General features: G+C 45.1%; 1 protein-coding gene across 1 annotated transcript in view; it reads left to right on the forward strand.

The window, feature by feature from the left end:
- Positions 1 to 13,321, forward strand: part of LOC146209766 (uncharacterized) — a 66,342-nt gene that overhangs the window by 6,512 nt on the left and 46,509 nt on the right. The window contains exons 2-3 of the mRNA XM_084581065.1: positions 2,874 to 3,144; positions 7,882 to 8,104. Coding sequence (XP_084437191.1) covers positions 2,874 to 3,144; positions 7,882 to 8,104 — 494 coding nt within the window. The remainder of the gene's footprint in view (positions 1 to 2,873; positions 3,145 to 7,881; positions 8,105 to 13,321) is intronic.

Consider the following 13,321-nt stretch of genomic DNA (forward strand, 5'->3'; position numbering starts at 1 on the left):
CTCCCATTTCAAGTCTCTGAATACTTCCTCTAAGCGAGCTGTGAATAGTACTGAGGAGATCATGTCTCCTTGCTTAACACCTTCCTGTATGGAAATTTCGTTACTTTCTTTATGCAGAACTATGGTAGCCACTATATATATCTTCCAGCACTTTCACGTATGGCTCGCCTACCCCCTGATTTCGCAGTGCCTGCATCAACGACGAGGTTTCTACTGAGTCAGATGCTTTTTCGTAATCAATGAATGCTATGTATAAGGGCTGGTTATATTCCGAGCATTTTTATGTCACCTGGTTGATGGTATGTATATGATCGATAGTAGAGTACCGTTTCTGAAAACCTGCTTGATCATTTGCTTGATTGCAGTCTAAGGTTGTCTTGATTCTATTAGCGATTACACTAGTAAATACCATATATCTAACAGACATTAAGCTGATTGGTCTGAATTTTTTAAGGTCCTTAGAGACCTCTTTCTTATGAATGAGGACAATGTTTGCATTCTTCCCTGGTTCCGGCGCCGTCGATACAGAGTGGCCAGTTCTTCTGGCACGGTATCCCCCCCCCCCCCCCCGTCTTTCAACAAACCTCTAGTTATCTAATCCTCTCCAGCTGATTTCCCCCGTTTAATAGTTTCTGATGTTGTCTTGACCTCGTCCTTTATCACTGGTGGAACGTCTGACTGTTTTTCCCTACCGCCAATCTCATTATGGTCCTGACTACTTTGGCTGCTGTAGAAATCTGTATATAACTCCTCGGCTTCTTTGACTCTCTTGTCCATATTCGTGATGACGTTGCCCGCCTTGTCCCTTATCGCATACATCTGGTTCTTGCCTATGCCCAATTTCTTCTTTACCGCTTTAAGGCTTCCCCCGTTCTTTACAGCATGCTCAATTTTCTCCATGTTATACTTCCTTATATCGGCCACCTTGCGCTTATTCTATCTGGTCTGTTGGATTGGAAGCTTTCATACTCTGGCGTTTCTTGATCAAATCTTTCGTCTCCTTAGACAGCTTGCCGGTATCCTCTCTAACTATCCTACCGCCTACTTCTACAGCGCACTCAGTAATGATATCTCTGAAATTATCGTTCATTGCTCCTAGGGTAATGTCGCCAGCCTCGGTTAGAGCTGAATATCTATTCTGTAGCGAGATCCTGAACCCATCTGCCCTCCCATTCAACTGTAATTCGTTGATGGGTTTCTTTCTTACTAATCTGTTGCGTTCCTTCTTCAGATTTAGGCTAATTCGGGACCTCACCATCCTGTGATCATTGCATCTCACTTTCCCGATTACCTGTGCATCTTGCATAATGGCGGGGGTTGAACACATTATGAAGTCGATTTCATTTTTAGTCTCCCCGTGTGGACTTTTCCATGTCCATTTCCGGTTCTTCCGTTTGCTGAAGAAGTTATTCATGATTCGTAAGTTATTGCGCTCTGCAAACTCAACTAGTACCCCCCCCCCCCCCCCCCCCCCTGCTATTCCTAGAACCAATGTCATAGTCACCTACTGCCTGGTCTCTTGCCTGCTTTTTCCTTAGCTTGGCATTGAAGTCGCCCATTAGTACAGTATACTGCGTCTTTACTTTTCGCATTGCCGATTCTACATCTTCGTAGAAGCGCTCAACTGCTGGTTGTCATAACTACATGTGGGTTCTTAGGCCTGTACAACCTTCAGGTATAGCACTTATTAAGCCTAATTACGATGCCTGCCACCCTCTCATTTATACTATAGAACCCATCTATATGGCCCGCTATATACTTATTGTCAAGGAAACCTGCTCCTAGTTCTCGCCTCTCCGGTAAACCTCAATAATACAGTACATGCCTATTCTCGAGTGCAGTATATGCCTCATTCGGTCTCCTAACCTTACTAAGCCCTATTACATCCCATTTCATGCCCTCTAGTTCCTGTAAGAGTACTGCTAAACTAGCTTCACTAGCTAGGGTTCTTAATGTATTGCACTATAATAATCTCCACCCGTTTTACAGGTGAATAATTTGAGGTGAATAATTTGTGACGACCTCTCTCCTTCTTTCCAGTGGTAACGTGGAAAGAGGCAAATGTGTAATATTTCATACACATTTGTCGCGTGTTACACGCAAGCTTATTTAGCTTGACCTGCCACATACTTGAACCTGAGACAATTTGCCTTTTATTGCTTCTACATTCGTGCCTCTAGCTACGCTGTTTTAGTATCTCATGCCTATGTTTTGTGCCGAGGAGACAACCAAAACATGTGACTCCTATCAATGATTGCTATTTCATTGGTACTTGAATAATTAAGTTCTTAAATGAAGGCGGAAACGTACTTCACCACCTGGCAAAGTTAAGCGAAAACTGTATATCTCTTGGGCACCGTAATGTTGAATTTATTCATATAGTAATTATTATAGCAAATGCTCTCTTCGTACAACTTAATTTGACCTCGACGGTTGCCCTAAGCATGGGTGGAATCAAGATCTCACTTCAATTGTATATAATTTGGGACACCTGGTACTACCTAAACGCTCTAAGCTGTTTTGGCGGTGATCCATGCTTTGCGCACCAAGTTAGGACGAAATTCCCCTGAAAGCGTTGAAGATTTCACCTCTAGGCATCTGGTTGGCCTTGGGACACCGGACACTATGTATTATGCATTTATTCCATTTTGGTTGTGTAACTTGATTTTAAGCTTAACCAACGTGTATTTTAGCGGACATGTTTTAGTGGGTGCATAGCAAGCATAAGCATCGTGATGAGTGCCTGGCATATATGGCAACCTTTCCATCTATAAACTCCTGGAGGAGCATCTGCCCCTGCCTCATAAGTGTCACTCCCCTTAACATGAGACACCTTTGAATTGGGCCCACTCTTTCTTTGGTGCCAATTATAGGTCGTCGCTGAGCCTTCAGAGACACCTTCCACCCAACCACAGCAAACGCAAAAGGCACCTTCCACTCAGCCACAACCAACACAGCCTGCTCCTTCTAGTCGCCGCAACCAAACAACGGCCACCGCATCTTCCTCGGGAGGGTCTGGGACCACAGTCATGTCTGTGTCGGGGCCACCGACAACTAAGGCGATGACATCTCAAGCGAACACTTCGCCCTCGGCTGCAGCAAGCGCGCTTACCATCTTACCGGCTTCAGCGACCACGTCAAAGCGTAAGGAGATACGTTTACGTTTTACCCTCAAACGCATATTATTTGGAATTTGAAAATCACATATTAGGGAACACTGCGCTCTGCCACAGGGACTTCACAGTAACGCTGAAAGCAATGCTTTAACCGTAATAATTACATTGCGCTTAGTATATGCACGAAACGCTGCCGGAAACTTGGCTCACTGGAAAAATGTGGACTTTCATTTCTTGTTAGATTTCAGCCACATAATATATTTCGAAACTAGCGCGTGGCCGAGGAGATGATAGGTAATTTGGAGCACAGCTTGAATAGATAGCAGGAAAAAAGAGGGCTCTTGTAGGTTTTAGTTTCTTTCAATAGGATATGCCAACCATGCACGCGATTTATGAGAATTGTATCGAGAACACGTTACTGTGCTTGAGCCCGAAAGCTGAGAAAATGTTGTTTAGACAGGTGCAGACATGGACTCACCGTTATGGTATGGGATAACGCGAAACAATTTTTGCCGCTTCCTAGCTAAACAGTGACGAGCATTTGTTCCACCTGATCAGCCGTGCAAGCCACCGTAAGCTTATATTTATTTTCGTTTACATATACTTCTGTTATTTTGCAACCGTCGCAGCTGTCAATTACTACGCAGTTCGCCGGTCAGAAAAAAAAAAAAAAAACATTGCGATCTTCGTCACCTAATGCACAGTGTTTATCTATAAAGCACGCAATCGGATTGGGGTTTTTTGATACGACATTTGAGGCTAGGCATCGTCAGATACCAATACCGGCTCGACGCGAGTTCGTATGCATGCATCGGCCATTTCAGAAAGCAAAACGGTTTACAATAATCTATCTGCTTATGAGTATTATTGGCAGAACTTTGTTTGCAGAGCGTAGAGAGAAAAACACTTCTGATAGCCTCTGAGTTGCAATTGCTCTGAGTTGTACGAAGGCCGCGTGCTACGCGCTTTTGAGGATCTCCGAGTCATCAATCACGTCGGCTGCCCCATAAACAGCAGCTTAACGGGCGAAGAAGGCAGTGTAGGCAAGGAAAGCTCTCTCAAGTGCATGATTTGTTGGAATAACACCTATATCCACAAAATGTTCCAACAACCAAGAACGCACGTCCTCACCTAAAAGCATTTGCATCATCGATCCATCACCTTCAAGATAGGATATCCGAATCTGTGAACATGAATATACGAGATCTTATTCTGAAAACATGGTCACTTGTTTGTGGGAACACTTTGTTCATATATAGGGTGTTCTTTTTGAACTGTTGATCGCTCATTTATTATTTTTAAATCTACGAAAGATACGCAGGTGCAGTCTGTTCAGGGGGATTGTAGAACAGGCTTACATTATGTACTTGATAGAGCTCAGTGTTGAAGGGAATACTTAATAAACGTCAGTTATGAACTTCTAACTTTATTTGAAGGCACACCAATATAATAAAAAAATTTAAACCCGTCAACATAAACGTTGACTCCTGTTTGAATTGTCTTTATCGGTATAGCAGTTCGAAACATTTGATGTCTCATATAGGCATTTTTAGCTCAAAACGTTGAGTATTTCTGCACCAGCAAACAGAGAAGTCTTGTGCCTGTTTAGTGCAGCAGAAGCAGTAGAAGTTCTTTCCGCGAAATCACTGGCGCCATGCTAAGAACGTTCATTGCGAGTAGCGACCTTTATGAGATAAAAATGCGTATTTTGGACGCTATCGTGAAAACAATTTTCCATAAATAAATATAAACACTGTACTCAACTGCTATCCTCAGAGCCTCAAATTTCTGAAATATTCGCCTGCCACGTACCTAATGTCTGCCTTCCTGTACAAAGCAGCTCACTGCCCATACTGACCATACTCTCTCACTGGATTTAAAATTGCACTGTAAAGGGTAATTAATATACAGTGTGGTATATATTACTGAAATAAATCACACACTTAGGATTAGGCACCTTGTCAGTTTTCTGCCCGCTCTTTTGCCTTTGCGCTGTGTTTTTACGAACGGTACACCCAACTAGGTCAACACTCCTTTTTATTGCACGTCGTCTGTCAAGGGGATTGTGAAGATTTCAGCCATAAGAACCATGACGCCAAATTAGGCAGGGAGGCATCACGTGGAGCAGGTGCAATCAAGCGACGTGTCATTTTACGCCTAAATACGTAATTTACAGGAAGGAGAAAGTAATTAAATTTTGAGATAACGCTGAGCAAGACCTCTAGAAAAAAGTACTCAGCAACGCTGTCATATTCAAACCTTTAGCACTTGGAGATGCAACAGACACAACGTACGGTCATGCGAAGTTTGCCGAGCGTGAGAAGCACTTAATCACAGAAGCGATAAAGCGGCACGCCTGCAGAAAGAGAGAGCGAGGGAGCGAGAGAGAGAGAGAGAGATTGTGTGGCTTGCTTTCGTTTTCTTTTGTCGACGTCTGTCCGCTCTTCAGGTCTTAGCTGTGAAAGGTATAATCGTAGCAACGTTACGAAGACGGTGATATCCTTGACTGTTCAGATGTAGTACAAGGAGTGGATACGCACAATGACGAATGGGCTCCTCTTTCTCAGAGAAGCACGCGGGATAACATTTTTCAGGGAGACACCAGTTTCGGTTCTTATGAAGCTCTGTAAGCACAGAACATAAGCCTTTTGAAGGGAGAGTTCGAAAAGTACATTAGGACATTCATTTCATGTGCGTAAAATAAAAGCGTGGGTATACAGTGGCATAAACTTGCTATAATGCTTACAACAAACACAGGATCTAAAACTGTGCGCAGCGTTACGGTGAACATCAAGTTGGTGAAGGTGGCTGTCAAATGAACTTAAACATTTAGGTAGGATACTTAACCTCCGCCTTCGAGTGTATGACGCAAGAGAAATAAGGATTCACGTTTGCCCATTGCTGGTCTTTTTCCGTGTGTATCAAAATTTTTACTCGCTACTTATGTAATCTCTTAACGCGAGAGCGCTAAAGACAATGTTAACCTAAACCCCGGCGTCGTCCGCGTCGGCGTTGTGAGCGGAAAATCCCGAGTAAGGCACTGGGAGGTGGTAGCTGCACGGTCGCGTACTGACTGCACATTGGGCTGCCTTGAAGGCTATTGTCACGTGCTGCCTACTCAGGCCTCTCATATGAGAGGGTGATTAGCCTGAAAGGACTGATGCATTAAAACTACCCATAGACCACATAGGCACCTTGATATGGCCTGATTAAGGTGGGTCTTTATATCCGGGCTGGCAACCTGCGTGGTTGCATGAAACATTCAAAGGAGAAGTTTAAGTGCCCCCATAATTTTGTCAGTGCCTTTTTCATGCCCTGAATTCTCATCAGCAAATAGTTTTCAATAACACATCCCTGCCGACATATATAAATTCTCGCTTTAACCAAACCGTACCAATGTGCCTCCGTGAACCTCAGGCAGCGTATCAGACTCGATATTCAAGGGAACTAGAAGGCTCGACCCTTCCATCTAAAAGGAGCTGCCTTTGTTCGGAGCTGTTTCCAACTTGAGCATGTCTGGTATTGCCGTGATGTCGCACAGGCCGGCAACCAATAGCGCAATGGCCATGTCGACTGAGCTCCTCCCATAGCTATAGCCAACGCCGAAAAGAATTTTCAGGAGGACTGGGCCTTTATGCTGTGAAATTAAAAAAGGACGCAGAGAAATTAGTTTGTTCATTTCGAGCAGGCATGAAATAATCGGGATCGTAATACCGTGTGATTATCTCACATCTGAAACATAGATGTGAGCACTAACAGGGAAGCGATAACTGCCTACCTGCACGTCGAAGTAGCGTTGAAAGCATATCTTATGCACTAGTGCGTTCTAAGCCAGAGCATGGAGGTATAAAAAGAGTATTGCCTGTCTTTAAAAGAGTGCTGGATCTGATGGTGAGCGAAATGAAAATTAACATGTCACTAGTAGAGGCTAGCAAGAGAAGAGCAAGAGCTATCTCCTTGTCTGAATTCCGTGGTTGAAGAATCTCCGGAAAATGAATGAGACAAGCAGATACCGAAAATAAATTCCTAGTTCATAGCAGTGTTTCCTGCTATGTGCCGTGCAAAAGCCGACGTTACGTCTTCAATCCTATGAAAAAGCCTCTAGTTGAGTAACTAAACAGCACCTGTTATCTATCGAGAGCACAGAAAGGCAAATAATGAAACAAACAAAAGCCTCCCAGTCAGCCTTCATTGGCGGCTGTCATCCATAATTCACTCGTAGGGTCGTCGAGGAAAGAAGTGAGGGAAAATGTATTTCTCAAGCTGAAGCAGAACCTGATGAATATTAGCTTGCATTGTCCCCTTCCTTGTTTGAAGTCCGCGATGCATCAAGAAAATGGGCAGTGTTTCATTGCCCATTGAAATTCACAAGGACGTGAAAAATAATGTAAGCATTGGCTATATAGCCGTTCCTCGCTTGCGTTTAACATTATCCAGAATACATACTGCGAAATACAAAGGTGTATAATAGGGTTTTCACAACTGCAGCAGAGGCCGCACGCGTCAGCAGGCACAAGTGTCCTGAGCGCACTATGAATCTGCCTTCTCCATTATGAAGCTAGGGTCGCGCTGTCAGTATTTGTATGCCCTGCAATTGGTATAGGCACAAAGACGCGCGATGAATGAATGTCGACAGTCAATTGGTGTTCGCACTGCAAATATCTCAGTGAAGATGGCAGAAGTCATTGTTTTTGTGGCGGTCTACTTTCACACGCTATATTGTTTTCATGCGAGGCATTCTCCTCCTCACCTCTGCCTCCAACAGGTCCCGGTCTGCATCGTTTCACCACAGTGTGCACAGTCAGCTACCTGCACATTGGCCTCATGGTTCCCCCAGGAGATGTGTGCAACTACCTCTTCTACGACGCTCTCTACGCGCGCCCGGAGGACACCTTCATGGGGACTCTCACCAACGACTACCTGAAGCCCTTCTTCAACGCTGCTAGGCAGAACACCAAACAGCACTTTGGATTCTCCGTGCACGCACCGTGAGTCCTGCTGCTAGTTTATGGATTACAGCCTCCGTGGCTTCCAGCATTCCATTTTTTTAAAGCGAAACGCTTAAAAAAAAACACTTAGAAACACTCGTTAGAAGCACTTCTAAAGCCCCACTTTAACCAAGCCGTATGAACGTGCCTTAGTGGCCTATAGGGGTAACGTAAATGCAGGGGTCCTGATAGGCTGAGCCTGACATAACTCTCCCATGTGAAATGAGAGACCCAAGTTGGCAGCTTCTGTTCGGGGACCACGGTCATGGACACGGACACGGCACACACCGCCGAGTGGTTAGACCTGGCGAATTATAGAACGCCGGTGAACGTAGAAGCGCTAGGCATGGAAGCCAAGGAGAGTTTAGCTGCTGGCGAACGGCGTAGAAGACTGGAGAAATCAACCTCTTGTAATCCCGAGGTAGTCGCTGCTTTTTGCTACGTATATCCAGGCATAGCAGAGCTAAGCCATCTTTCTTTTTTTTTTCGGATATATTTTGGGAGCGTAGGCTGCCATCCTAATTCTTTGTCCCGGGCTGCAGAACAAAAACAGGAGTAGAAAGCAAAGCGCAAAAAGGAGCTGGACGCGTCCCAGCAGTTTGCCTCAAGCTGTCTTTAAAGGGGCGATGACAGGGTGGTTCGAAGTATTGTCGTTTTATACTTCTATGAATAATATAAAGATACGTTATTTTACTCGCAAAGTTTTAGTACCCAGCGAGCGGCGCATTATACAAAAAACGCGATGGAAATCGGAATCGGGAAGCTCCTCCCACCGAAATCGACCACCATATTGTAATGATTGTGTGACGTCAAAGAGTATATGCGGCGGAGCCAGGGCAGCGTCGTCTGCAAATCAGGCTGCAATATCAGAAGACAAATCGCTCGTTTTTTTTGTTCTTTTTTGACGATTGACACAGTAATGGTCGTTCCTCAGCACAAGTGCTTGATGACGTTGTTACCGCTAGAAAGCGATATAGAATAAAGCCTGCTTTCTTCAGCATAAGGCACGGTCCCAGTCACTGGGCTGCAGTGGTTATAGGTTCCTTAATTTATCGATGCACTGATATTTCGCATTACACCGGCGACGATGCCAGCACGGCCAACGGTCGCCTATAGGGACCGGGCGCCCGTTGTATGGCGCCACCGTCGCCTCGGTGGAACAGCGCCGCCCGCGGCGGAGTGCCGAAACAGCGGAATGCCGAGGCAGCTGAGCGGCGCAGTTGTTTCCGTTCTGCGAGGCATTTTTGAGCCTGTTCCTACCCGTCGTTTTGCGGTGCGGCTATGAGAGCTTTGAGCTGCGTTGAGTAATCGCAAGGAGTATTTTTTGACCGGGAAATCTTGAAAAAGAAAAGGGCCGTTCTCGGAAGGGCGTGCGTGTTTTTTTTTTTCTTTTTTTGAAACCGCTCGGCGCATGGTATTTCTGTTATATACTCGAAAATGCCGCGCGCTTGATTTCACCATGCGCTAGGAACACCTTCGTTAGGCACTTGTTAAGGCGACTTCGAAGACGGGAATTGCGCCTGCACCGCGCGTCCATCTAATATTAGGTCTAGTCGAAACCTGCCTGAAGATCAAATACCGCCTAGCCGTGTAGCCGCGGTGCCGTAGTAGTGGTAGTTGTAATGGTCAGCGTTCATGTAAAATGAAAAAGATGCTGCACCTGTCTTTTTTGGTAATAGCTAGGCTCAAACGATTCAGAGTGGAATAATAGCGAATGACATTCCAGTTTCAACCTTGCAACGAGAGCTGTAAAAGGAGAAAAATAAACAAGTAAGACACAAGTAGGATCCTATTTGTGGTTGGAAAAGCAAACACACATATACTTTCAGGACTTCCTGCACAATTACGCTACAATAGCTCACTGAACCCGGCCTTGAGACTATCAAACTTAATCATAATATAAGCCAAATGAGTAATACCACCTCAGCATCATTTTTACATATACGACAATGCTCTTGTTGAAAACGTCGGAGCTGCTACATATAATTGACTTAGAAAATATTATACTATACATGCCTTTCTCCCGACATGCTGCGGAGGCAGTGAAAAGAAAAAAAAATTAAATTTCCTTCTAGCGATCTCTCAGCGCAGGAAGTTCAATGCGATTGATCGCACCTGCCTTGAACATCTGAAGGCAATAGTCCAATACTGTCAAACTGTTAAATACAATCGAAAAAAAAACAGTGTGCTGTGCTGTAAGATAAGCCACCGACAATAAGAGAGCGTTCTATTGTTAAATGAATCCCTCTGATGGCTCCTCCGCTAAGATGGTCTACTTTCTCAGCGTACCACGAACTTGCGGGTCCAATACCTAGCTGGCCTCGATACCTGATGAGTGTGAGGGGATGCGACCATGTATGTAGTTTTCTATTTGCACGTAAAGGAATCCGGATAACTGAAAGCCATTCCGTTTACAACTTTGTCACTGCAGCTTACCGGACTGTTGCTAAATGTGTTTACATTGGCCACAGAAGCAATTTCTGAGAGAGGTAAAACGGTCTTGTCATACTACGCCACAATCAGGAAATCTCACGTTCACTAAAACGCCGATGAGAAACACATGTATTTAGGCGGGCCAGGAAATGGACGCTGCTGAGAAAATACGTAAAGCCGTGTCAGGTGCAACGTGAATGCGAAAAAAAAAAATGCTACACGGACTTCGAAATTAAAACAAAAAATGCTACGTTTATGCTCGTTTCCACACATTAAATTGTATTTTTTTTTCTTGTTCGACTTTTATATTAAGCCGATAGCAGATTTTGTGACCATGCAGTATTGATTGAGCTGTGAAATGAGTGATTTTATTAGGCAAAATGAACATGCCACAAACAAATGTTAACAAATTCTAAGAGTATCAACGCAGAGCTCTCAGCGCATTTTCATTGGTTGACAAACTAAAAGAGGAAAAATAACAAGATCATGGTAATAGGAATTGTTTGTCTCCTATCTGCTTTCTGTTAAGAGAAAAAGGTAAATCATCTTTGACTATGTAAGCGAAAGTATCTGCACAAACATTGTCTGTGCCCATCACTGAAGATCATAACGTAGCCCGAACGACGATGGTGGAGCTGCCTTTTCTTTTTCCGTGCTGGGGTTTTCTTGTACACAGGCGGTGAAATGCTAGCGTTGTAACTTACGTTGTTGGGTTACTTCGATTTCCAATTGTCAATAAAGTGACTACAGATGAAGGAGTGCGGCTTCGACTCCGAGACTCTCGTGCCGTCACTCCTGGGGAACAGAAGGCACACAGCATCCGATAGCAAGCGGAATTTTAAATATTCGGCACTTTCCATGACCACACAGTAACCAAATACAGAGATTCGTGCCTTTGCCTTTCAAAGAACCATGCTTAGGTCACCCGCCACTCATGCTTCTGTGGAAGCCCATAGAAATGAATAGACTTAAACGTCCGACGAGTTTGCGTAGCTGCCAGTGGAGCCAACAACGCACCACGTTTCGCCAGCCTTGTTTGGCCAGACTTCATTTCCCTGGGCATATTCACACAACTAGCCTAACTTTCTGTTCTCTTGAAGATAGTATATTCACGCACAACGTCATCTTAACCTTAGGATTTCCAATTTACACACAAACTAACGACAAACAGTACGCTCCAATGCGCTGGCAATGCGCCGGCCGGGGCAGGCACATTCCGGCGTTTCAGCGATGTGCCGAGAGGCGGCGCCACCCGTACAGCTGTCCGGTCCCTATCACCGTAGTGTGAGGTTTCTGGCGCCGCGACGCCTACGGAACTGATCGGCGAACGGTCGTCTGATCTATTTTGGTCGGATCAGAGGCTGAGCGAGAATTTCGCACTCGGTGAGTCAACGGCCTGAAGAACAGCGCTTGTCTGTCGCTTAGGTGTGTTAGAAAAAGACAAAGACGCGGCTACGCTTTATATGTTCCCCCTTGTCATCAGCAATAACCTTGGTAAGAACTGTTAGTCGGCGCCGAACTGCCAGCTCGTTCGGCTACGAGTAGGCCTAGCACGAGTACGCGGGGTTCGGGTCTAGAGTTTCGGCGATTATGGAGCGCGCATTCACAAGCTTTGGCGGTTGCACGTGGCCATCGAGTGTAGTTTTGGAAGTAGCTGCCCCATATCGACGACTGCTTATATCACAAAGCGAGTGCACATTGAGCGGGAAGTGTCGATATATAACCCTGCTTAGAGAGCTCAGCCGCGCTGACGGCGCCGCTGGTGTGTATACCGGGCGCAGGCAGCAGACGTAAGATCCACGGCGATTCTTTCAGCGCAGTTGTAGTTGCTGAATAAGTAAAGATGCAACCGGTGCAAAAAAAAGTGAATAATTTTGATATTGCTAGCTCAGCTGGGATTTAATGCCCTGCGAACGAGCAGCATACATGCAGTCTTTGCAAAAGCTATATAAACAAATACGCTGGGGGTGCAGTCGTAATCCGCAAATCGACGCATTCCTGCGGAAATTCAGAGTTCACACACGAATTACTAGATGGTGTATGCATACGCCGAAGCACTCAGGAGTCATGTGCTGGAGATGCACTAGACAAACGCAAGGTTAGGCTCGGGAGTCGGTCGCAGTCGCGCGCGCGACTGCGGGGGAAGCGAGACGGAAACGGCGGTGACTGGGAGGGAGGCTCTTGTTCGGTATGGGGATGTAGTGAAGAGAAATTGAATCACTTTGAATTTTGCGATTGCGGTTGAAGCAGGGGCGGCAAATGCTGTCGTGCGCTAGCTATGGCCAGACTGAACATAGTTTCGGAAAAACGCTTTACCAACCGAAAATAATCAAGTATGCCTAACAAGCGCATATATAACAGCAAGTCAAGAGGTACCGCTTCGTTCGAAAGTTTTGCCTGCTCCTCAAATGTCACCAGGTATTCTCGGCGTCAAAGTATGCTTGTTTGAGATTTAGATTTTGGACTGAAAGAGCGACGGCAACATTTCAGCAATCAGGAACATATAACGCTTACTCCTCCCCACTTTCACAGCGCATGCACACGGCGGAAAGACACATTGGACAATTGTGTCTTCTCATATGCGGGAGCACTTGTTGCTAAAACAAGCTAACTACCATAACGTAAACATATTATGCTTCTGATTGTATGACTAAAGTAAACAGCATGAGCCCGTCGATTTCACCCTCTACGGCAAATTTTAGACGAAGCCCAAAACACGTCCGAGATCACTAAGGTCAAATATTATAGTGACAGTTTCTCAAAGAAAGGAAAATATCAGAATGA

This window comes from Amblyomma maculatum, chromosome 1, assembly GCF_055883805.1.
Source record: "Amblyomma maculatum isolate TAMU_Amacu chromosome 1, ASM5588380v1, whole genome shotgun sequence".
Classification (NCBI taxonomy): domain Eukaryota; kingdom Metazoa; phylum Arthropoda; class Arachnida; order Ixodida; family Ixodidae; genus Amblyomma; species Amblyomma maculatum.